The sequence below is a fragment of the Toxotes jaculatrix genome, chromosome 2 (assembly GCF_017976425.1).
Source record: "Toxotes jaculatrix isolate fToxJac2 chromosome 2, fToxJac2.pri, whole genome shotgun sequence".
NCBI classification, from domain to species: Eukaryota; Metazoa; Chordata; class Actinopteri; family Toxotidae; genus Toxotes; species Toxotes jaculatrix.
Window position 1 is genome coordinate 21498084 of NC_054395.1, and position 25571 is coordinate 21523654.

At 39.9% G+C, this 25571-nt stretch overlaps 2 protein-coding genes across 2 annotated transcripts; one reads left to right on the top strand and one right to left on the bottom strand.

Annotated features, from left to right (window-relative positions):
- Positions 1-12713: 12713 nt before the first annotated feature.
- On the top strand, positions 12714-13830 carry LOC121191375 (probable G-protein coupled receptor 139). Its single transcript, XM_041052528.1, has 2 exons — positions 12714-12768; positions 12935-13830. Exons 1-2 carry the CDS (start codon positions 12714-12716, stop codon positions 13828-13830), a joined length of 951 nt encoding a protein of 316 aa, XP_040908462.1.
- Positions 13831-16718: 2888 nt separating this feature from the next.
- Positions 16719-25129, bottom strand: eif2d (eukaryotic translation initiation factor 2D). The gene is made up of 15 exons (XM_041055628.1): positions 24892-25129; positions 23903-24093; positions 23711-23794; positions 23525-23615; positions 23332-23439; positions 21711-21982; positions 21235-21352; positions 21112-21157; positions 20904-21010; positions 20648-20803; positions 19648-19737; positions 18932-19027; positions 17822-17942; positions 17051-17225; positions 16719-16948 (listed from the first exon to the last, which is right to left on the bottom strand). The coding sequence occupies exons 1-15, from the start codon at positions 24945-24947 to the stop codon at positions 16878-16880; spliced, it is 1782 nt and encodes a 593-aa protein (XP_040911562.1). The 5' UTR covers positions 24948-25129; the 3' UTR covers positions 16719-16877.
- Between the last annotated feature and the right edge of the window lie 442 nt (positions 25130-25571).

A 25571-nucleotide genomic window follows, 5' to 3' on the forward strand; every position in this document is an offset into this window, starting at 1 on the left:
ACCCTGTTGAAAGTGTGTTCACAGACACAAACACACTGAAAATACAAAATCATCGACTGATCAATGAATCGTTGCAGCTGCAGTAATAAGTCATGCAAAACAACTGAAAAGGAAACATTCTTGTTAATAAAAGCTGTTTGCTGTGTCTTAAACATCATCTAAGACACATCTGCATGCATGCTTGGGCACACTCAGACTGTCTGTGGGTCTGTATACACACAAAAGGCAGATTTTGCCCTTGGGTGAGATGCTCTTGATGGGGAGAGACATGAATGAGTTTGAGCATGATGCTCTGCAGGGGCTGCACTCAGTCCACTCTAAATCTTTTTGTTGAGTGCTGAAAGTATTTGATACAGTGAAGTGTGTGAGAAGTGAAGGTGCCATGGGGAAGACAGGTCCTTGACTGGAGCACATCCACATGTTGTTTCCATTCTCACAACAGGTGGAGCATCAATATTTGAGTCTAACCAACCTTTGAGTAATACTCAGACATTAAACCAAAACTGAAAGAGTTTTCTGATCCAAGAGTTTCCTCTGTCTCTGTATTTCTCAGTTCCTCACACACACAAACAAAGCAGATCATTTATCCCTGAAATGACATAATCTCGTTTCCCAAATTTTCCCTCACACGTTCATCACCCACGCTGACACTGGCATGCAGACGCAAATTGACGCACCCACGTCCACACACGGCTACGCACACTGACACACACTCCTCTCTCATCAGGCTGTGGCAGGTTTCGTCACTCACCCTGGCTGTTGGGTCCCCCCTCTCCCTCCTCGCAGTCCGTCATGTTGTTCAGCATCCTCTCTCCTCCTCAGGCTGTGCACACTGAGCACGGCTCTTGCTGCTGAGAAAAATGCTCTGGGTGGGCTGGAGTCAACAGCAAGATGTACTTTACTTTACTGCTTCCTGCTGTCTCTTTCCTCTTTCCTCTGGTTGCTCAATTAAAAAAAACAGTAGAGAAAGATAAGCTATACTGTATCCTCTCTTTTACTTGTCTGTTGCGTGATTCTCTCTGTCTCTCTTCAGGAGGAGGATGGAGAGACTGAGAGCGGCTGCAGGGTAGAGTTGATGATGGTGCTCAGTGTCACTCACATGCATGCTCTCGGTCTCTGTGTGCCACTCGCCCCCCAGTCAGTTTAAGCCCGATGACTACATTCATCATGTATTCAGAAGGTATTATCCCTCTCTTCCTCCCACCCTTCCTCCCTCCCTCTTTCTCTCCCTCACGCATGTTCATCATCATCCATCTCATCATGAGAGAGGGATGGATGGAGAGGGATTGAGAGACAAGGGGGATGCACGTCAGATGACAAAGTACTGCCTCCTGAGATTACGCGTCTCCTTTGATGTTCTTTTCAGATGGAAGATGAGATTCCATTTCATTACTGCGTATTCATCCCTCTTTTGTTATTCCCCCCCCCCCCCTGCTTCGCTCTTTTATATTTTCCTGCATGTTCGTGGCCCATTATCTGTGGAAGGGCTGCAGGCTGCACTTGTATAACTCTGTGAACTTACAAATGCAAGCCTCTCACTGCACACACACACACACACACACACAAACACACAAACACAAAGTATGTGTGAGCATACTTTTGGATCCTGGGGATCCCCGAGTTTTCTCTTCATTTCAAATCATAATCTAAATGAAAAAAACTGAAAGACTAGCAGTTGGCGGCTGCTCTGAGTGAATTTGTTGGCAGTAGTTGGAAACGTAGCATAGTAGTGCCTTATCCTTTTAACATTTCATCTCTAAATATTATAGATTCTGGTTAAAAAAAAAAAAAGAAAACTTTGCATTAAAAGGTTTTGTCAAATGATCCATGCTTTACCTTCTACTGACATTTATACCCATTTTAAACATCAAAGTGTTTTACCAGGACTTAACCATTCTGACTTTGACTGAGATATCTATCAATAACTTGTAATTATTGCACAAGAGGTCACTGAAAGGACCCAGAGCTCCAGTAAAAATGCAGTTTGTGATTAAGCAAGCCTCCTGCGGCCAAGGAGAACTGGGTTGATGAATAGAGAAGACAGACTTGTGAGAGGGGAAGATGAATGAGAAAGAAGGGGATGCGGCAGAGCTGGTTGATTGGGAAAAGAGGACAAAATAGGGAGAAGATTGAGGGAGTAAAGTGAGCACAGGCTAGATGATGAGGCAATTACGGAAAAGAAGACATTCAGGTGGCTGTTAAAGACTGAAAAGCAGCAGAATTGTGGATTATCCATTCTTGTGTGGTGCGTGTGTTATCCCATACTGAAGTTTAAAGCACATCACTAATCCACACCACCTGCTGAGTGATAAAGATAGCAGGGCCAAAAACACAACTGGCATTTAATGGATGAAAAGGGAGTGAGAAAAAAAAAAGCTTTTTTCAAACCATTAGTATTTTTATGCTTGACATTATGTCACAGCAGTGAACTGTGTGCCCATATCTGGTTAGATGATCTCTGAGTTTTGGCAGATGTTCAGAGAGACTTTATCCTCACTGACTCAAACCAGCCACAGACTCCATCATGCTCACTCGTGTCACTTTGTGGTGCTGAGGCCTGTCGAGGCCATGAAGACAATAGACAGCATGGAAGATTTGCATGAGGTGTAAAAAGGAGAAGATGAGGATTATCACCACAAAGTACTCAAGCTTTCTGTTGTTTCTTCCATATTTCATTTTCAAACAGCCTTCAAATGGCCATCACCATTTACTGATGTTTATTTACCTGCAAAACCCACGTTGGAAGACTGGGTAATGCTTTAATTTAAGGGTCGGCAAATTCCAAATTTCAACCACTTATTTCCTGGAATGAAAAATATAATTTGGTACTAAACGTGCTGATCAGTTGGTACACTTCCAGATGTTTTTTAAATTGTAAGCTAGACAACCTTGAGACTTTTATTCTCAGGACAGTGGGTGAACTCCAAAATGTGAAATGTGTCCACAATCAAACATACAAGTCAGTATAAATGAAGACTAAAATAACAAATATTCAGAAGGTATCAATCTCTGTCATGAAAAATAATCTGGAAGTTGATAATTAAGTCATCACAGTTAAGTGAACTAATATTACAGTCTCAGAACTACATGATTCTTTCTGGGAAACTTGCCCTGTAAAATAAAGCAATAGTGAAAACTATCATCATATATATCTCCTGTTTTCTGCCCTGTAACTCTGGCCCTTAACTAAAAAACAACCTAAAAAGCAAACAAATCAAAACAAACAAAAATAAACCTGCATATCACTTTCTGTAAGATCAAGGATGATCTCAATAATCTTTGATGAACTATGCCAAACTCCTTTAAGTGAGCCTAAACCTCATTCACTGTCTGTGTTTTACTGTCTATTTTAATAGTTTGTATTAATATTATTTCATTTCAGACTGTACCTGAAAAAGAGCCTGCATACCATAAATAATAATCAATGGATAATTTCTGCAAACAACTTCCTTAAAAAGGTGATATCTGTGTTGTTGTTGCTACTCTCAAATGGCCAAAAATCTGCAAATATGAATGAAAGTTAATTAAATTTTAAGTAGAGCCCTCATTCTTTGTCGCTTTTCTTCTGAAAGTACATGCACCACACTGTCTGCGCTATATGCTGCGTGTGGCCTAACTCACCGTTTCCCTGCCCTGTCAGTGAGAGTGGGATGTTGACTGGGCTTTGATTGGCAGAGAGCCTGAGAGCCATCTTCATCTGGGCCAAGCGGCTTTAGCTCTTAACCCATGAGCACCTCCCTCTCACCCACCCCGCCTGTCTGCCTGCTGCTGCTTCTACACATGTGGCTCTGGATACTAGAGTTTGCAATCTTGTTCACACCTATGCTGGTACACAAAAACATGCAAGCACATGCAACATACATGTATGTTAAGAAACAAAGAAAGCAAACACGCTTGCATGCACACAGACACAAACACACCGGAGTGAACTTACTGATGTCCTAATCCTGCAGATTAAGGCCATGGAGCGATGTGCTGAAATCCACTTTTTCCTGATCAAGCACACGGCCTGCTCTGCTGCTCCTTGTTCTTTATTCAGCTCCTCCAGCAGATGAGAACCGAGCTGACATCTAACCTTTGCCACACCTATTCAGCTGAAAAACTTTTATACCAGCTGTTGAGACAAGAAACAAACAAATAGACCAGTTTGATCAGTATAGTTGGCTCTTGCCAAGCAGGCAGGCAAACTGTCAGGAACAGAAATTGGACAACAAGCAAACTAGGGTCTGGAGAGCTTGGCAATGAGCATGAAGACAATCTGTCAACTGGTGAAAAAAAAAAAAAAAAATACACACACAGAGGTGACTGATTAGGCAAAGGGGAACAAGTGTGTGCATAGCTGGACGGCCAGCAGGCGGGAAACTGGGCAGAGGACAGTTGCTGGGTCTGAAATGACATGAAGGTTAGTGACAACGAAAACACGAAACTGGCAGAAACATAGATGAACCATTTACTCCAGTAAGGTTCCAGAATTGACCGGAACCAAATGATCCATGGATTCGCATCCACTGTCTGGACCAAAGTTCATGCTTTATAATGGGGAAAAACTGTTGAGGCATTTCATTTTTTTATATTGTGTTTTAACTACTTTATATCTAAAACACACACAGCACAACAGTAGGAGTCACGTTTTTAGCAAAAGCATGCTAGCACATGCAACAAGTGTGACACAAAGAAAGTACAAGCAACAAAGAAAAATGAAGGGAAAATAGAATTAATACAAAATACAAGAATTAATAACGCCAAGCATGTGCATACACACACACACACACACACACACACACACACACACACACACACACACACACACACACACACACACACACACACACACACACACACACACACACACACACACACACACACACACACACACACAGAGGAGATTCCCTTTCCCCCAAAAATAAATAAATGAGAGTTTCATTCTGCCATGGTCATTAACTCATAAAATATAAGTGTGAAGTTGGACAAAAACAAATAAATACTTAAATCAGTGTTTTACACACTAATGCACACTAGCACTAGCATGTTTGATGCTTGTTTCCATCATGAACATCATCATCTGTGACCAACTGAAACCTCTCCCTTCATCCGTGGCCATGTCTGCCATAGACTGCACTGTATCGCACACACAGAGCTGCAGGTCTTGAAGTTGACAGAGTACAACATGCAAATTCCCTTAATACCTACAGGGGCTGCTTTATCATTATTGGCAACGTTGTCCTGGGAGATTTAAAATTTACGACTGATACGAGGCTCTGGGAGCAGTCGGGAGGAGGGATGAGAGATAGAGCTGTTCTGAATTTGTCTCCAAGCTGGACTCTGCCAGGAAATCCAAAGGCAGAATTGATCTCGGGTCCAGCCCTCAAAACCATCTGTCTGTCATCACTCACATCCAGCAACCGGGGGAGAGATATATACAGTATATGCCCCTGCTGCCCAAGCCACCTGCCAAACATCCATCCTCTCATCCCCACAAACCTAAAACCACTTGCTGCACACATCCTGCTGTAAATGATGCACTGCTCTGACTGCATCTGGAAATATTCTCTATTTCCTTATCCCTGGTTATGGAGGTGGACCCTTTACAAAACCTACACTCAGTACACTCAACAAATTTTGTTGCTTTTCAGTGTGCATCTTATCACATGTATTATGAATTAAGATACTACACTATAAATGACCAAAGATGACATGTTGACACATTCATGATGTACTAACGGCAGTTCTACCAAATTGATTTGCGCTCCCTCTCTCTGTCTCCCTGGTATAGCCACACATCACACATGTCCCACCGTCCCTTAGAGTCCTGAGTGACTGATAATAAATAAAGATGGCCTTTGAAAATGTATGGCTGTAAATTAATTAACAGCAGTGTTGATGAAGGGATGGAAAAGGTGGTTGAAGTCCTGGCTGATGAATTATGCAAAAGACATTATGTCCCAAACTCACTTACATTGTCAGTGTATTTGCATGGGAGGGAGACAAACTTTGGGCAAATTTCTTGCAGGGATGCACACCATGGATTGCAAATACAGCCACTGAATCTCTGATGCAGTGTCTTGTGGGGCAGAAACCTTCTGATTTCAAAAGTCTTTAATTTTATGTGTACCCATAAGGCTATAGCCTTATATTTTTTATGGTTTTGTCCCTTGAACGACCCCAGTTTAATGGGATTTTAATTTGGGATTTTATGAGATTTGCCTGAGGGGGGTCAATAAAGTCTGGGGTCACTGTATTGAACAGTATGGATTTCACATATAAGCATAAAGAAGGCTTTAAAAAAGGTGCTGCACCCAAAAGAGAACAACGTTTAGTGAATTCAAATGTAATACAGCAAGTGACTGGATGAAATGTGTTTGTAGAGTGGCAAATGTGTGTAAACGACAAAATTATAACTGCGGATAGGAAAAATAATAAGTCATTATATGTGGATCTCATGACACTGAGGTTGACACTGTTCATTTTTTCATTTTGATGTTTGAACTTGTTTCCCTTCTGGCAGTTTGGATTATGGCAGGTATGTCCATGTGGAAAAAACTCACAATGCTCATCTCAACTGTGTAGAAAAGCATGCCAAAACATTTTATAGATGTGGTACATGATTGATTGCTGCTATTTGAAAAACACTATTATGGGTTGATAAGGAAATCCAATACAGACTTATCTTGTACAAGATTTATCATACCATAAGCTCAACTGAGTCGGAGTTGGATGGCAAAGAAGAGTTGATAGAAGGCTTTGAGCAAGCAACATCTGGAAAAGATCAATAAACCTACTCACATGTTTTAAAGCGCGAGATTGGTATAGTTATGTTATGTGGCTGGTAGATTTACAATTACTGTTCGGGGATCTGTATAAAGACTCTTCACTGCATCACCTGACATTTTTTATGAAATGCTTCATTGGGTGTAAATATATAAAACACATGCATTGCAAAAGAAGAATGGCTTATCTACGGTTTAATGGCAGGTGAATAGTTTAGTTTTATGGTTCTTTTGTCTGTTTCACCTTAGTCAAAAAAAACAAAACTAAACAAAAAACATCTGCAGCCTGTCTTTTACAGTTAAAGGATTTAATAAAAATTAGACACTGCAAAGCAGCCTTAATGGATCCAATGTGTTTAGGCAACCCAAGGGCAAGACAGAGAGATAACATCTACATTAAACCGCAGTAAACTGTCTCCACAGTGTGTAGATGGTGCTACATCTGTCCTCAAATAATCTTCCATCCATCCCTGATTCAGCCACATCAATCCCACGAGAACATAATCAGCCCCTAAAAATATTCAGAATTGATCTGCTTTCGTCATAAATTTATTTTATTTTATTTTTTGGGTCTCTAATCAAAGTGGTTAAGCACTTTTCGTCAGGAAAAATGTCAAATGGTGTAATCCTTTCTAGCAGTGCAATCCTCTCAGAATGATGACGTACTGTAGCCTGTCTGATGGATCAGCGACTGGCAGCAGGCATCTCCTGAGTTCACTCGATGTATCCTAAAACTCGGAGGCTGCGACTGAAGTGAAGGTTAGCTGAATAACATGTAAATATTGCTAGTTTTACTGTTAGTGTTTGAATGAAAGTCCTTCATCTAGTGACAGAAATCGGCGAGGCTTTAGGACATTTGCTAGAAATTAAATTACGGTTGTTCATTGCTTTGCTCTTATAACAATAATATGTCAATTTAGCCATGTGTATTTCTGAGATGATTTAATCTCTGAATAACTCAAATTAAAGTCAATTTGAATTACAAATCCGATACAATAAAACAACTTTACACTAATAAAACCCAATACAACAGTTGTGCAATAAACACCAGTGGTGGACTGTTACCAAATTTTCTGAAGGCCAAATTTGAGGTACTTCTGCTTTATTTCACTATTTATCTGACAGCTTTAGTTATTTTACAAATAAAGATTTTTGCATACAACAAACATAAAACAGTAGTGTATATACTAGTAAATAATCAAGTGGAAATGATTAATCTATTAGCTGACTGATGAATTGTCATATATACTTTTTTGATCTAAAAATGCCAAACATTCCACGATTCCAGCTTCTCAGATGTTACTATTAGTTTAGACTATTAGTTGTAAGTAACAGTGATGGGGATTTTTTTTTTTTTTTTTTTTTTGAGTTTTTGCTTACAGTGTGGCATTAGTACTTTTAGTCAAGAAAAGGAGCTGAGTAGCCCTTAATTCCTCCTCCCCTAATAAATACCCCCACTGTAAAGCTCTGCGTGTTCAACTGAGGCTACATCATACATTATGGTTTCAAATATTCCCACTGTGGCCTTTCTGACACAGATCCAACTATACCTCAGTTTTATGGGTTAAAAAAAAAAACACTTAAAAAAAACAGGCCTCTTGAAATGGCTTTCATTACTGTTCAGGCCTTGTAAAATGTAACCCTTTATGTACCACTGCTTCTCCGCTTTTGAGATTTGTTCCTGCTGTGCTTGCTGGTGGCCAACAGAGGGCGACACAGACTGTGTGTCTGCTAATTCCCCATCCTTTGATTGATTGAATATCTGCACACATTTTTATAAGAATGATCATCATCATCTACATAGTACTGTGCTTAGTCCTAGGTGCAGATCAATAGCATGATATTATGATTGTCACTTCAATGTCTTCTTGTGTTCTTGTCAAGCTATTCCAGGATTTAGTCATGTTTTTTTCTGTCTTGTTAGACATCTGCTTCCTCTGAGTTTCTGCCTTGAGGTTTTCACTGTTCTGCCCTCGTTACAGCACACTGGAATTTAAATTTGGTCACTCATCTGGGTGGACTCTTGTAATTCACAGCCCAGTTCACGATAATACTGTGAGAAAAAACCCTGAAAGATCTCTGAGTTGTTTCATGACACACCACAAAGACCTGGCAGTGACACTACAATGACATAATTTCATCACCAAATGGGAATAATATGTTGTAGATGCTTTAGTATAAAAACAACACTAGCTAAATCCCTTTCTATCATTTCAATAAGCCACATATGAAGTTCCAAAGACTGCTGGTGGATTATCAAATGCTATAAAAACAGATGAACCAGATTAATAGTTTCTGTAACTATATCTAAATCATTTTGGTCTTTTCATCCTCTCAGCTGTAAATTGGACTGGCAGTGATGCATGACAACCTCAGTGATCCTGACGTAAGCACAAAAAAAAAAGCATTGCCACACACTGGTTATGCAATCAGCAAGTCTGTTATCTAAATTGAAACTGAAGCAAGTGGGAAAAAAACATAATCTAGTGTTAGACATGCAACAGTCATAGAGTAACAACTCAAAATATGAGCTTGTTTAATTAAAGATATTAAAAGTCTTCTTGATAGTTTCAGTGAATAGCAAGTGGTTATAAAATATGGGAGGTAAATGGCAAAAGTAATGCAACAAATTTACACGTAATTCAAATCAAAGTTGATTAATTTAATAGGCAGAAAAAGAATATCTACAAGCCTACATGAATTAGGAATGGACTGCAGGCTTTACTATAACAGGAAAGGTAAAGCAGAGATAATCTGCCACAACAAACACAATAAACGTCAACATCATTCACTAGCAGGTCAGCAAATACCAAAATACAGATGAATCCAGAAATGTTTATAAACATCTTCCCTAATGACTGGCTTACAGCCTTATGTAACCTCCACTCTACACAGTAATCACCATCATATTTTGTGCAGTGTTGCTGGCACAGCATCAGTAAACTCAGATTTGTCCTCAGTGGGTGGCTGCAGGGAGGAGCAGGGACCCCTGCTGCACGCTGAGCTAAGTAGAGCCAGATCGCTGTGGGCAGCTTGGGAAGAAGGCGGTATGTGTGAATTATTAGATGACCCTCCATGAAGCCAGAGACATGAAATTTCCTCCAGATGAGCCCTCTAATTCTGTAGAGAGCAGATCCTGGAAACCTGGTTTCCATGGCAACAGGACACCGTGTCTAACACAGCGCACAGTACACGTGTCTAAAGGTGTTTTTCTTTCTCTCTGTTCTTTCATACTTTTTTTTCTGTTCAATCAGACAGTCTGCTGTGAAATCTTCAATATCCCACAAAGCAACGGGGAGTTTCTTTTATGATAGAGGAATAGATAGAATAAAACAGATAGATGAGAAGACTGATATTATAAGCATAAGAAAATAATTTGGATGTTATTAAGATTGACTTACTGGACTTGACATTTTAACTAACTGACATGTCTAACTAAGACTTTTGATCTTGTTTATTTAATCCGTACAAAAAAAGTTGTGGTTTTATGATGGGTTATGCCATGGATGGATTACTGAAGGCCAGAAAGAGCCACCAAACGACAAAAGAGATGCAAAACAGCTACAAAGAGACTTAAACCTCTACAAAGAGATGCAAATCATCCTCAGAGAGATGCACAACAACCACAAAGAAACACAGAATGACATGTTGCAAAGCCACAACAAACAGCCAAAACAAACAGATGCAAAACACCCTCTAAGAGAAGCAAAATGACTGCAAAAAAACACACAAAACATCTACAAAACATCTACACATCTACATTCACAAATTCTTCTCAAAAAGATGCAAAGCTACAACAAAGAGACATAAAGCGACATGAAACACCTGTGTGGTTTGTGGCTGTTTTGTGTCTCTTTTAGTCTGGGTGTCTTACTTCTATTTAGGAAGGGTGAGAGGGTTTTACATGTGTGTGCTCAGAGGCGTCTTAGTCTGTCCAAAGGTTATGTGCTTGTTTATTTCTTTGTCATGTTTGGCACAACGCACCAAGCTGACCTAAGCTGAGGTGTGCTGGCTCTAGCGTCATATTTAAAGCATGGAAGGGATGTGCTGTCGCCACTTCACCAGCCAGCTAGCTGCTCAAGTAATAAAGGACCAAATGAGAAAAACACCTCACCAACTCTGGAAAAAATCTTCTTCATCTTTCTTATTTCACCAGGAGATTCTTCCAGTCTGTCAGCTAGAGTTGCCCAGTTGTTTTTCTTATTAGCTTCATATTTAACAGATACCACAATGGTACTGATTTTGCCATCTACCGTAAGTGTCAGCCAGAAAGCAAATAAGAGTATTATGATAAGTGTCAAAGTAGAGCTTTAAAAAAAGAAAAGCTACAGGCCACTGAACTAGTATTTTGAGAGGTACGATAACTTTGCAACTAATTAAACTGATGTTATTTCAATGGAATGGTTGTACTGACCTGAAATCATGGCTGAAGGAGCTGGTTCAGGCACACAATTCAAATTGTTTGTAAGTTAGTACCCTGTTAGTCATCACAGTGACAGGATGTGTTGAAAACAAATTAATACAGTGCACATGTTTAATTTTGCTTTAGAGACGGTGCATTTATATTTCCTGCATATTTAATCTATTAGTCACAAGACAGCTGAACGTATTTCAACTATCTCACAGGGAACAGCCAGAGAGTCTCTGGAGCATCACAGCAGGTGGGACATCTGGAGAGAGAGCAAGCCTGAGGAGAGAGCTTCTTTTCCTCAAAAGATCGTGCATTGCTTGTATGACAGTGCTTTAACGCTCTATTTACACGGTAGACCTATATAATACTCTAGAAATTCTTAACAGCTCAGTTAGGATGCCTCCACAGTGTTAGAGGTTTGGAAAACTGGCGTTCTGTTTGGAAACAAATGGTGACGGCCTCAGAGAACATGATGTGCAGAGATAGAAGGGTCGAAAGAACACAGCTCGCTGACTGGAAAATATGGAAAAGTGGAAGTTATTTCCATTCAAGTGTCAACTGTCACTGGATTTGTCATGGCAAAAGAGACTCATCTGGCAACTTAATCAGAAGGTGGACCAGGCTTTTTTGTCCTGCATGAGCCACCTCCATACAGAAAAAAAACCTTGCTTCAGCCCTCAATATTAATTCACTATATTTAGCCTCAGCTCTGTTCTGTGGTCATTTTTGATTAATGTACACTGTGTCATGCAAATAAATACATAAAGAATAAATTTGTGACTGTCACCCCAAAGTGGACAAAAAGAAAAAAAAAATCTGCACATTAAAGTTTCTTACTGTTTAATTCTAATTTAATATCTCCATAGACATAGCAAAAAGATTTGTTTTCTTGTTATCACTGTAATTTTCTGTATAAAGCTGCCAATGAATAAATGAAAAAGTAATGTACAGAGACTATTAATGTCTTTTGGGTTAAATTGTACTGTGACATAGAAAGAATCCAACGTCTACAATAGCACAAGCCTGGTCTGGTCTGCGGTCGATCACTGTGCATCTATGTTACAATATATTTATTCCCAGCAAACAGACTTATCTGTTCCTTTCTATCACCCACACACAGGTATAATGACACAATGGACGTTTCTGGCAGTTTCTACAGTCTGTCCTGAACATAGAGATTCTTTCAAGTCACTCCTGCATTTTTCCCATAAATGATTAAAAGCCTGAGGAACCTGCACCTGATGTTCATAAAGCTTACACAATTACAATTCTCTTTAAATGATAATATACAAAGTAGATAAAAGAAATCATTATGCCGTTTAGAAATTATCATAACATCCTAGTTTCATAAATTCCCCTTTAATTATCAACACTCAAAGCTGTTGACACACTTCCGTGGTTTGTATGTCGAGGTGGGAGTGGCCATCTTGTGCCGAAGCAATATGTGATTATTGAGCTAAGAGGCTTCTGTGGTCCTGGAGTTTGTGCCACTGTCTGTGGTGTGAGATGATATGAGTCTTCAAAAAAAACACTGGATGGTGACACTACAAGAAGTTTTCTACCCTTCTCTAGCAGTGGTGGGCATCCCCTGTAAGTACATCAAAACTCAATGTCAGTGAGTTTGAGCTGCTGGCTGATTTCATACTAAAATATTTAAGTATTACATGCCATTTAGAAACATTCATTTAGTGGATACATTGAGATAATATTAGCTCTGAGGTTGATGTGAGACGACTAACACAAATCCTTTCCTCAGCCAACACTGTCACCTTTCTGATCATATGGAGGAGGAACTGCATGCTCTCCCGATCCAGCACCTACTATCTGATGGCCATTTCTGTGGCTGACAACCTTGTTCTGATCTTCATTGTGGTTCTTGAGCTTTCTGTTAAGTACCATCAACGGGAGCCCTTTTGGAGTTATGAGCCGTGGTGCAGCCTGAGGGACATTTTTAACTATGGAGCCTATAACGCCTCAACATGGCTGGTGGTTGTGTTTACAGTTGAACGTTTTGTCGCCATCCACACGTGGAAAATGAAAACTAAAATCTGCACCCCGAGATGTGCATCTTGGACTATTACAGCAGTCTTTTTCTTCAGTCATCTCTTTGCCATTCCTTACTACTGGTCTAATGTCTCAGTTTATCTGAACAACCAGACCAGGTGTATTTACAAGACAGAGGCTCCAACTCAGTTCATTCACACCCTGGTTTGGTTTCAAACACTGCAAGCCTACATATTCCCCTTCCTCATCATTCTTACACTCAACGGACTAACTCTGCGCCTGATATCTCTCAGCAATCGGGTTCATGTCACCACGGATTTGACTTCCAGGATCAACAAAGTCATGCCCCTGCTGCGGTCCAGGAAGAGAAAATCTGTGGTGCTTCTAGTGACTGTGTCCATGAGTTTCGTGCTGCTGTCTGTCACCCGTGCCATAACTCAGATCATCCTCCGCACGACTCACATGTACACTTTTGATCGTAATGATTACAATCTTCCGATAAATATAGCAGCAGACACTGGCACCATGCTAAGCCTCAGCAACGCAGCTGCCAACATGTACCTGTATGTCTGCACCCAATCCAAGTTTCGGCAAGAGTTCTTAGGCTGTGCCAGACAAGCGTCCTTCTACTGCAAAACAAAACTATAGAAAACCCCTTCCGTGTTGTTACTAAACACAATAACTGAAATTGTCCTTGAGGAAGTTTGTACAGGTGCACTCTCCCGGTGTCGGGGGAACAGAGGAAATGATCACATGGCAGTCATAACCAGTTAATGACTTTGTGTTTCTCAGCAGACAACAAGACATTTAATTGAACTGTGACTCCATAAAACACAGTTTAATTTTCTTTATTACTGTGTTTTACTCATTCTGTTCCTCTATTACAGAAGGGAGATGGCTTTGCTGCCGAGTTAACAATCCTGACACACATCTGCACTGTTTGGCATGTGAGTTAATATTTCAGAATTAATTTCCTGTCATTTACTTGCAAGTGACATATAAAAACACATAGACATTGGGAGTTTTTAATTTTTAATGAATGTAAAGCAACAATAATATTTAGGCATTTGTTACTATTAGATTTAGGACTGAAAATTTATAATATATCACATATCTTTTTCAGATTTTTTTTTTTTTTTTTTACTTTTTTGACTCTGCAATAAAGGATGTATAAATATTCGTTCGCAGTTTGAGCGCTTTTCACAAATCAATGTCTCTCCAATGTCTAATATAAAACTATATTTTCCATTCATAATTTTCAGGGTTTTTTTTTCACAAAACACAGTACCCCTTAACTATGCCTTATTAGTAAGTTTGTGTGTGTGTGTGTGTGTGTGTGTGTGTGTCTGTCTGTCTGTCTGTCTGTCTGTCTGGGGACAGATTTTGTCACTGTGATAGCGTCACGACCATGCAAGACACAGTGGCAAAACTTTACAGGTATGGAGCTGAGATCAAAATGGTGAAAATGGGTGTTAGTTCATACTGGTGGTCATACTGGTGGCTGGTCATACTGCAAGTACTGAGTACTCATGTATTAACGTAGCTATGATTTCTGAGTACTCATGAGTTGGAGAGTCAACATGTTGACAGACATCACGGTTGGCGTGATCCCATCGCAAGATGGCCTGTAGTTTTACTTAAATGTCTTGGAGTGGACAGACTTGACTGAAACTGGGATACAGTGAGGACCAGTCCAAATGTACTCACTATGTATGGTCTATAACTCAAACTGGTGGTCACAAAGACAGAACTACAGACAGATTCACAACGTGAAAACAATACTGCCACACTCTGTTGCAGCTGTTAATCAATGTTTGGTGTGACCACATCTTGTCTTTAAATCAAGGTGCTTTGCAGGTAGGGTGTTCCACGCATCTTGGAGTACTTGTCACAGCTCCTCTGTGGATTTATGCTTTCACAGGGTTTCCTGTTCATATAATCCCAGACTGACTGACCCTGATGTTAATATCAGGTCCCTGTGGGGGCCAAACCATCTGTTGCAGTACTCCTTGTTCTGCTAGTCTCGGACAATTGTTCTTTTAGCCTCTGGCTGTATATTTCGGGGTTGTTGTCATGGAGGAGAATGAATCTGGGACCGGATGCTTCTCTGATATATTGTGTGATGGATAAGAATCTAAACATCTCAAATGCCTTAAACTTTTGCACAGTATTGTATATGTAGCAATTACTATCTGTTACTACCATACCACCAAAATCATTTACCACATTTATGATACTATAACATACTAGAAATTATATGTTGTTGCACTAAACCTAGTTCATTTATACCTGTAGCTTCTCTTACTGATAGCTGATACTTTCTGATAAATGATCATCATTGAGTCTTTTTAAGTGTAAGTTTAACAGTAAATAAAAACAGGAATTTTATTTTACCTGAAAGATACAGCCGTGAGGAGGCAAGCCCCGTGTAGAGTCTACCAACAGCCGTGATCGGTACTGTAGGACAGCCTTTGAGTATCCTGGGGGATGAAAAAAAGAAGAAGAAAAAAAAAACTACACCCAGATTAATTTATGAAAAATTTTATCCACTCTTTTTATCCAGATAGAAGATACAGTCCAGACTTCAGTAAGAAAATTAACCTGGAAGTATAGGACAAAAGAGAGGGGAACATATTCCATCCACCCACCTCCCAGAGAACTAGGATTGAACAGAACAGGCACAAATTCCGTCTTTCACCACCACAGCAACATCAAAAACACTACAAACAAGATAAAGACTGACGTGGCCTCTACATAGCTGAGGTTGCATAATTGTAGCTTGAGTCCATCACAAAACAAAATGCTGACAAAAATCAACAAAATCAAATGAAGACTTAGAGCAAATTCTGTGAGGGGCCTGAAAGAATTTACCACAGGAGAAATTTAAAAATGTTTTTTGTTACTTTTTTGTTTTATCCACATTTCTTTGTGCTTCCTCCAATGTTCTTCACAAATGCAAACTAAATATCATGAAACGTGCTGGTTAAAATGTTCACTCAAAACCATTTATCTGGACTTTCAGTTATCCGGTGACAAACATTACCTCAAGAGGTCCTCAACTGTTTCAGTGGAGCTGCTTGGCTTCCTGGTGCAAACATGGAAATATGGGTTAAAAATTGCTGTATGGAGGCGCGCACCGGTTTTGGGGTTAAAGCACAGACCATGATCCTCAACATCCCCAGTTTGGGTCCAGCTGGGGACCTTTGGCGTATGTTATTCTGTCTCTCTATCCACCCATTTCCTAACGCGTCTCCAGTTGGCTGTCTAAGAAAGGCCTGAAATGCCCCCCAAAAATGCTTAATCACATGTTTAATCATTGTATATGGAATTATGGAAATATTTGAAATTGATTTTTGTGGTTAAAAATTAGTAATCTTGCTGAACGTTTTTAATGTCTAAACCTGAGAAAAGAGTTTTCTCTTCTTCTCCTGTTCTCTTTCACCATCAGAAACTAATTTCCTTGCAGTGAAATAATGCTGGGCTGGTTTAACTGAAGCCATCAGTAACTTTACTCTGAAATATCTAGGGAAGCCAAATCAGAACAATAAAACAATAACAAATTTATTTATCAACCTTCAGAAGTTGACAGTCAATCAGCTTTATTACATGAATGGCCAACAGTTTGTTGTTGTTGTGTTTACATACAGTAAAGCAGCTTTAAAGACAGTAAATGGCTGGTATAGCAGGTAGAAATGCTATTTCTTCTTGCCACCTTTTAGAGCTTTGTCTAGTCCTTGGATGTACTTGCGAGGAATTTGATAGTGATCTGAAATTGAAATGAAAGACAAACTGAATTTATTTGTACAAATAAAGTAACTGAGGAACAATTGAGAGAAATAAGATTTTTAAGTATTATGAAGTTTCAAACCTAAAAGCAAACTGCCAACTTGGTGAATCTGGTTGCCTTGGATCTGGACCAGGACTTTATCCTTGGACCCAGGAATGGGCTGTAAGACAGAGCTGGCCTGGACTCTGTGCTGCAAAGCAGAGGCCACGACTGCAGGATCCAAATGGTACACTTCCAGGTTCTTTATAAGAGTTACCTACAGATAGCACATGGAAACAGTTAAATCTAGAACTATAAATCAACCAGGCTGATAGATTAACTGATATTAGCTTACTGCAGATACACCTGAATCGTGTATAAGTCAGCCAGTAAGAAATACAAAATTGCAGTGCAAAAATACCACAAGTCACGCATCCCACTCAGTGCATGCAGTATATCAGCCAATAAATCGTAATCAGATTTCCGTAGGTATGGCAATGTGAGTCCATCAGATCAAACTGAAATAACTCAAAAACAACTGGATGGATTGCCATGAAATTTTGTACAGACGTTCATGGTCCCCAGAGGATGAATCCCAACTTCGTGTCAGGCACCGCCACAAGGTTCACATTTGTGGTTAAGCTGAAATGTTCATGCAACAATTAGATGGATGGAGGACGAATTGTAGTAACTTTGGGCATCCCTTAACTTTTCATCTAGTGCCATCATTGTCACCGTGACCATGTTAGCATGCATCAGTTAGCATTTAGCTCAAAGCACAGTTATTTCTAAGCACAGCCTCACAGAGTATACAAAATCCACACTGATCTACAGCTGAGAATCAGTGGATGAGATTGTAGCCTAAGTTGTCACCTTCTTATTGGAGCCTCGAGAAGCCACAGAGATGTCTATGGGCTCAATATGGCCCTTCTTTATTATGGGTGTTTGTCCAGGGAACACAACTTGGTAGCACTCCTGCATTCTTCCCAATGTCCTGTGAAAGTGAGGTTTGACTGTTTAATCAGCACCAAATGTTATATGACAGAGAGATGGAGAATGATAGAGGGAAGGAGATACTGCTGTGTCTACTAATTTCTCTATCTGTCCATTTAACATAGTAATGTATAGATTGCTAAAAACCCATGTAAACTAAAGCTGTTTACTTCATTCATTCACATAAAGACAGTGTGTGACAATGTGAAAGTTTGCCCTGGAAATGTCATTGCTACCATCGAGGGTGATGATTACTAAGCCATGCAATCTGCATTTGCCCAAAATAATAGGGACTGCCTGGAAAAAGGCTTTGCTAGATCACAAAATATAAATATGTCTATTGTTTCTGAAAAGACATAAACATGGAGCCTTTCTTCACCTTGCTCTGTTGTCTTCACTATCAACAATCTGTCTTGGCCAAGCAAATCACAGTTCTTGTGGTCTCCATGTGGTGTCTTCGTAGGCCACAAAGTGTATTCACATGTTTTGAGGAGGTGCATGTCAGCTTCAGCAGCACCCCCAGTGGAGCTACAGACACCCTGCAACACCCTGATGCAGACGTATAAATCTGGCTCAAAAAAAAAGACACCTCCATTTTGCTAACCACGGTCATCAGAATTCATTCATAAACAGGATGACAGTGTTAATTAATAAAAAACTCCCAGGGATGGAAAAAGCAGTGCAAGGGAGGTCTTTGCTGTTTTCCAACCAGAACCATAGACTATGTCTCTGGAGTGACCAGATCAGGATTAAAGGTGGCATTAGGGTGATTATTTTATCCCATGCTTATCCCGCAATGATGATGCTGATGGCCTCCACCTGGCTGCATTAGTAAATTCAATATATTCTCATGCTGACTCAGGCTGGTATAATGGATGATGGTATTCAAGGGCTGAATGGCATGGGTAATGGCAACATTTTCTGTACGATACTGCACATGGGTCCCTTAAAAAACAAAATGAGAAATAAAACAGTAAAATAAGTCTTAACCTGCTAAAGAGGTCATCCCACTTGAGAGACTCTACCTCCTGGTACTCTGATTTCTCCAGCAAGCAGTCACATAAAGTCGGGTTTATGGTCACAAAGCTGTCAGAGGAGAGAAAAGCACTGAATTTACTTGTACTGGAAAAAAAAACCCCACAGCATACAGTTGATAAATGGCACTCAACAGGAAACATGCTGCCTTGTTAAGCTATGCCAGGTCCATAATAGATTTTATTTAATTTCTCCCATCGCTCATTATCAATTTGTTTCACATCAGATGATGCACAAATTTTTATGACCTAAAAAGAAACATGAGACATCTCTTCAGTTTCAGGGTCACATTTAAGCATTTTAGCCCATTACAACAATATCACATGGCCTGGGGTCAGCATCACATTTGTTCAGTGGGCATTAAAGTGGCCCTTTCATTACTGCATCCAGTTATGGAACAATGGGTAGAGTGGTTATATATAAACCCAAACTGAGCTCAGTGTCTTCACTACTGTTTGATTACGCCAAGAATAGAGGTTATTCCTTCTTTTATGTCAGCTGACAGACACACACAGAACCATTAAATCATTCTTAAAGCATCCTCATTGAAAAACATGAAACACAACAAACCACCAAGTGCTGAAATATGCTGATATTTGTTGTTTTCAAACAATCCACTTTATACCATCAACACACCAGTTTTCCCTAACAGAATTTAAGCACCTACTTACTTTTTATTATTTTCATTCACCAGTTCATTCTTCTTCACATACTCTGTGACAATATTCCTCACTTCAGCAGGCTGCAGGATTGTTCCTTTCCTGCAGGGATCCAAAGCACACATCAGTACAAGAATAAAAGTGCAAATGTGAGAAATTTATCAAGGTATCTTCAGCTTAAGGAGATTTTTGTAATGCTACTAAATTTAACTGATTCTTTCTATTTATTAAATTTATGAATTTAATCTTTATGTTTTCAAAGGGACAAGAACAACACATGGCTAGTTTGCCCTGCCCTTCATTAGGCGGCCCTTTAAAGTACACAGCACTCAACAAGAAAATCCACAAGCCCAAAAAATGAAAAAGGTCATTTAAAGATTCTCCCCAGATATGTTTTAATACATTAAAAAACTCTCCTTGGAATAGTAATTTGTGTCTGATAACGGCTTCACCCCCCCCCCCCCCCCCCCCCCAAAAAAACTTGTACGTTTAAAATTCTTAAAATTACGTCTATCCCCTCTCTCTCATTGAAAATCCTGAATTTCTGGAGGCTTGAAAGTTCTACATCACACTTGTTTAAAATTCATACTGAGAGATGTCACAGTAGGAAAAGCACCGATTTAAATAAAATAAAATTAACTCCATGTGGCTGCTTCAGTTTAAGGATCTTATTCACTGTCACAATGCTGTGACTTACTGGAGAACTTAAAAACACATATAACATTTAACCATTGTCAGTGTTATTAGTAACAGCTGTGCTTTTCCTACTGTGACATGTCAAAATGTGTGAATGCTGTGAACAACTTTCTATTAATAATCCCCAGGAAGGCCAGACGTGGAGGTCAGGTAGGGTACAGCCCCCTGCCATGGTAGGAATTTAGTGTCTCATTCAAGTAAACTTGAAACTTGTGGATGCTTGCTGACACACAAGTTTCATGTCTCCCTGCTATGTCCCCCTGCTGTCAGAAAGGAAGAAGAAGCGCACGCACACACACACACACACACACCCCACCTCTTGTTTGCATCCAGAAAGAGAGCCTCAACCCGAGCAGACACAGAGTACAGAGTTGTGATCTCAGGAGGATGGTACAGAGTTTCTCCTTCCCCTCCATCCTGCACTGGAGCCGCTTCACTATCTGTCTCCTCAGGAACGTTGAAGGAACGCAGTCTATGAAAAGGAAAAGCACAGGGCTAGTCAGTCTGAATGTGGGCGAGTTGTGAGTTTGAATCTCAAGAATTTCTTTAAGTTGAGGCAGGGCTTGGCTCACTCTGGATTTTTCCAGTCCACCTCCACAATGCTCTCCACACCCCTGGTCAGTTCTTTTACTCGCACAAGGTTGTGCTGCTGCTGCATGGCTTGAAGAAACTTGGACAGCTGTTGGAAAAAACAAGAAAAAAAGAAAAAAACAACAAAAACAGTCAATAGATGCTTACTGGAGGAGTTATAAATTAGTCTATTTTTATGTGTAAATGTACCTTTTTATAACTGGATTTCTTGATATCGAGTTGCTTTCCACTTGGGCTGAAAAAATGCGAGACATTTTGAGTACTAAATTTAATTCTTCTGCAGCACTTCTTAAATGATGAACTGTACATTACCAGCAGGAGAACATGTGGTTGCGGAGAAATGTACTGGTCAGCAGAGGGAGCTCTGACTTCTTCACCTTGCTCTTAAGAGCATGCAGGAAACACTGCACCAGCAGAGCATCCATTATCTCTGTAAAACCAGGATACGATCTGGGTCACATCCTTTTCTCTCTCAATGAGCTCCCATTTTGCCACATCACAAAATATTATTCTCCAGCTGAATCAACAAAACACAACCATGTAGTCATAAAAATAACCCTGCCAAACCTCAAGCATTTAGAAACCTGCAATCATTTAGTAGCAAATGTGTAAAAATCTGATTTGAATCTGTTATAATGAGACTTATGAAGTTGTAGCTGAGTCTTATTAAGAGATTCAGCGCGACTGTGGTTGTTAAGTACTTCAAAGCTTGAGCTACAACTTGAAATAATTTCCCTTTCAAATGACATTTTAATAATCATGATGGGAGATATGACTAAATCTGGTACCTTGTGGCGTTTTCTGGTCATCCTGGTTCTCCTCCTCTCCCTCATTGCCCTTCTCACTGTTCTCTTCTTCCTGCTCACCAAGGCTCAGCTCCTCAATGCCAGAAGAGACTTGATCTGTGACTGTTTCATGGGGACTTAGCTTCTCCTCCACACACTTCTCAGCCTCGTCCTTCTCTTCCTCTTCATCAGACTCACATTCTTCTCCATTAAACCCTTCTGCTTCGCTCTCTGCCTCTGGTAAAGAAGGAGGACTTGACTTGTCACCAAAAGCCCTAAAAAAAAAGGATATAAAAAAACCACATGTGCAAAGTTTATTTGGCTGTAGGGCTGCACAGTGAACCCTGAAAATGTCATGATTTTGTCCTCCTACAATTCATTAAATTCTACATTCGAGTCGACTTCTATTTCTGAACACGAAAAAAGGAGGCTCAGATGTTGTGAGCAGAAGTATTTGTTGAAGCTTGGAGGAGGAGAGCAGAGATGAGCAATACAAGTTAACACAACAGAGTGTATTTAAACCCTATGTTATGGCTGCTCACTTCCTTGACTGGATGCTCAGTCCATCACATGTGTATGTGTATGACATCGGCCATCCATGTCTTCCCAGCGTCTATCCTTGAGACAGATGATGAACTATTGTTTTAAGGGCCTACTTGTAAGTGACCTGCGGAAACTCTGCCTACCACTAACTAAAGGCCTAAGGAAGGTAAAAATTCCTTCACAATAAATACTTTAATTTGATTATATTATTATATATTATTATTAATTATAAACTATTCCTTTAATAAAATTAAATGGAAAAGTTCAACATTTTGGGAAATATGCTTAAGAGTGAGGCTAAACTGCTGGGGAAAATTCTCCTGGGGGTTAGTTACATAAACCAAAAAATGAGGGGTATTATAAAAAGGTACTCCCAATGTCGTAGTCCGAGCTGCACGTGGAAACCATATTATTGTCTCACTTTGAGTACTAGTGAGTATAGAAAAAAAATACATTATGATCTCACATAGCTGAGGGCTGAAAACAGATGTCTGTTAACTTTGCTTATAAACATAAAAGGAAAAGGCCTCCTCACCTGCCAAGTTATTATTAAACTTGGCAGGTGAGGAGGAGGGGTTATTTTACAACACTCAAACCAAAGACCAATGTTATGAAGAAAATCTATGGAACCATTTGTCACTGGTTTGTTTTATATTTTAACAATCTGCAAAAACAGAACTGAGATTGTTAGCAGTGTTTTGTTTTCCATGTTGATGAATTTAAACAATTCCATTTTAATGTTTTGTGTAATTTTGATGTAATTTTACTGTTAGATACAATGGTAATGTAACTACATTGTTTACTGTATCTAGTGTAAGTGCAAACATGTTGATTATATATATTTGATTTGAATACAGGCACCTAGAAGGCAACAACAGGGGGAAAGGCTAGGCTGGCTCTGTTAAATGATAGTAAAATGAACCTGTTTCCAGTCTTGAAGCTAAGCTAAGCTAATCAGCTGCTGGCTGTGGCTTCATTTTTAACAGATATGAGAGTGGCAGCAATCTTCTCATGAAACCTTTGTCAAGGAAGCGAATAAGAGTATTTCCCAAAATGTCAAACTGCGACAGAAGTTACTCACCACAGATTATCCATGTATGTGTGGAGAACACACACTCCTCTTCCTTTCATGCCCGAACTGTGCATCTCTGCAGTGGATACAGCAGCTGTTCCCACTGCAACAGGAGCTCTACAACCGACCAGGAAAACAGCGTCACAGTTAAATTTGCGAGGAATGTACCAGAAGTCTTTCCAAATCTTTCATTATAACTTACCTATTGTTCACTACTGTAACAGCACAGCAGTCGCCCTGTTTCAAATCTGGGAGACCAGTTGAAGGCATCACTACGCCTGGCAGCATAAGGTCTTTTGGGGAAACACAGTATTTGTTACTTAATATAAATCTAAACGTGCAGTTTTAAACACCTGCCCAGGTCTTGATCTCAGAAAAAGGAGCATACCTGCCCCTCCGATCAACTTCTGAAGCACAGGAGGCCATGTCCTGACTGTTGGCAGGAGAGCAGGGTAGCGCCAAAGCACATAAACTGAAAAAATATGACAATCTGTGGTTAAAATAAATTACTTTAAGGAGTGAGCTTACAGCATTCTAACAACTCAGTCATGTCAGTGTTACTTAATTGCCAGCTTATTACCTGTAGGATAAAGTCGTTTTTCCAGTTCAAAGAACAGTGGATTTTTGTGAAGAACATAAAGTGTCACAGCTTCTCCTTTATGTGCATAAATCTTCACTACGTTTAATTCCTCTTTGTTGGGGACCAGCTCCGACAGCTCATCAGCAGAGAGAGAAGGAAAGGCTGCGGATATGTCCGCTTTGAGCTTTCTCCTAAAGACAGTAACAAAAACAAAAGTCTCATTTAGTTGGCAATGTCACACTAGTTATACCTACTGTTAGAGATATATATTTAGCATATTCTAGAAGAATGAGTCTGTTGCTGAATGAGCTCTTGTGTCTGATCAGCACATAGTGGAGAGGGTGTGAAGGAGAGTCCAATATTGTCCTCATTTTGGACAACATTCTCCTCTCCAACACTGTAGTCAGTGAGTCCAGTCCTCCCCTCCCAACAACGTGGCTGGCCTTCTTGATAATCTTATTGAGTCTTTTAGTGTCCTTCACCTTCAGACTGCTGCCCCAGCAGACAACAGCGTACAGGATGACACTGGCCACCACAGAACATCCACAGAACCTCCACAGCATCGCCCGGCAGATGCTGAAGGACCTTAACCGTCTCCGAAAATAGAGACGGCTCATAGTCATTGGTTGCAGCCCTAAGTCATCCCCTTAGACATTTTCAAATTTAAGCAAAATGTCATCATTCTGTGAGAAATCTCACTGATGTTGGCAGTGTTCATGTTGAAAGAAAAATCTTCCTAATTACAGCATGAACATAAATCTCAGAATAAAATTAGAACGATAAACAACACTCTGCTGAATACTGACACTTGACATCAAAAACAGTCCGCTGGGACTGTCAGGTGAGCTCTTATGTTTTTTTGGCAGCCTTCTGACATTTGAATCCGTTTGCAATAAATTTCTACATTGAAAAACACGTAGGCATAAATGGCTCCATGTAAAAGTAACTATTTTGGTTTGAGCTGGCAGCGGGAAGCGGCACTGACTCACCTGTCTGATCCTTTGATCACGGTGTTGGATTTGACACGGAACGGTTTGGCAAACATCTTCTCAGGAAATAAACAACTATCGCGACGAACTCAACATGTCCGCTTCTCAGGTAACCTATCTGTTTTCAGTATATCAGCACAAATACCCCAAAACAGCGCCTCTAAACCGGAGACACTTACTAACACATTTCTTATTTTGCCTTTGCAGTGATCAGCTGTTCCTCGCTGGGAATGATGGTCCGACGCATATTTAGTTCCGATGTGAAACTGTACCGCGGCGACGCGATGTAACGTTAGTTCCGCAGGACGAAAGAAACACATGGATGATTATAAGAAAATAATTAACTCATATATTTATTTATACTTCTTTTTGAAACTTGTCAGTAGAGGAATGTAGGCCCAACTAAGTACATTTACTCGCGTATTTCTATTATTTGAGTATTTTAGGTTTTAGGTTTCCTTTGAATGGTGGCATGTTCATATACATGTACGTACTGAAGTGCTTTTTCAACATGCGTTCCATGACTTGAACGCATCACTGTATTTGAATGGTGGTGTTCACTTACTACATTGTACTTAAGCGTCTTAGAACTGTGATGCGTTCACTTACTTTTGTAAGCACTGATGTAAGTTATCTTTGAATGGTGATGCGTTCACTTACGTTCTTACCTCACTTACCTC

What these genes read in the sequence shown, in the direction of transcription:
- LOC121191375 (XM_041052528.1), top strand. Translation starts at nt 12,714, where the DNA reads ATGGTGACACTACAAGAAGTTTTCTACCCTTCTCTAGCAGTGGTGGGC. An exon ending in AGCAGTGGTGGGCATCCCCT is followed by an intron (nt 12,769 to 12,934) that starts GTAAGTACATCA and finishes TCCTTTCCTCAG; the next exon opens with CCAACACTGTCACCTTTCTG.
- eif2d (XM_041055628.1), bottom strand. Translation starts at nt 24,947, where the DNA reads ATGTTTGCCAAACCGTTCCGTGTCAAATCCAACACCGTGATCAAAGGA. An exon ending in ACATACATGGATAATCTGTG is followed by an intron (nt 21,983 to 23,331) that starts GTGAGTAACTTC and finishes CTTTTTTTTTAG; the next exon opens with GGCTTTTGGTGACAAGTCAA. An exon ending in AACCACATGTTCTCCTGCTG is followed by an intron (nt 21,158 to 21,234) that starts GTAATGTACAGT and finishes GCATTTTTTCAG; the next exon opens with CCCAAGTGGAAAGCAACTCG.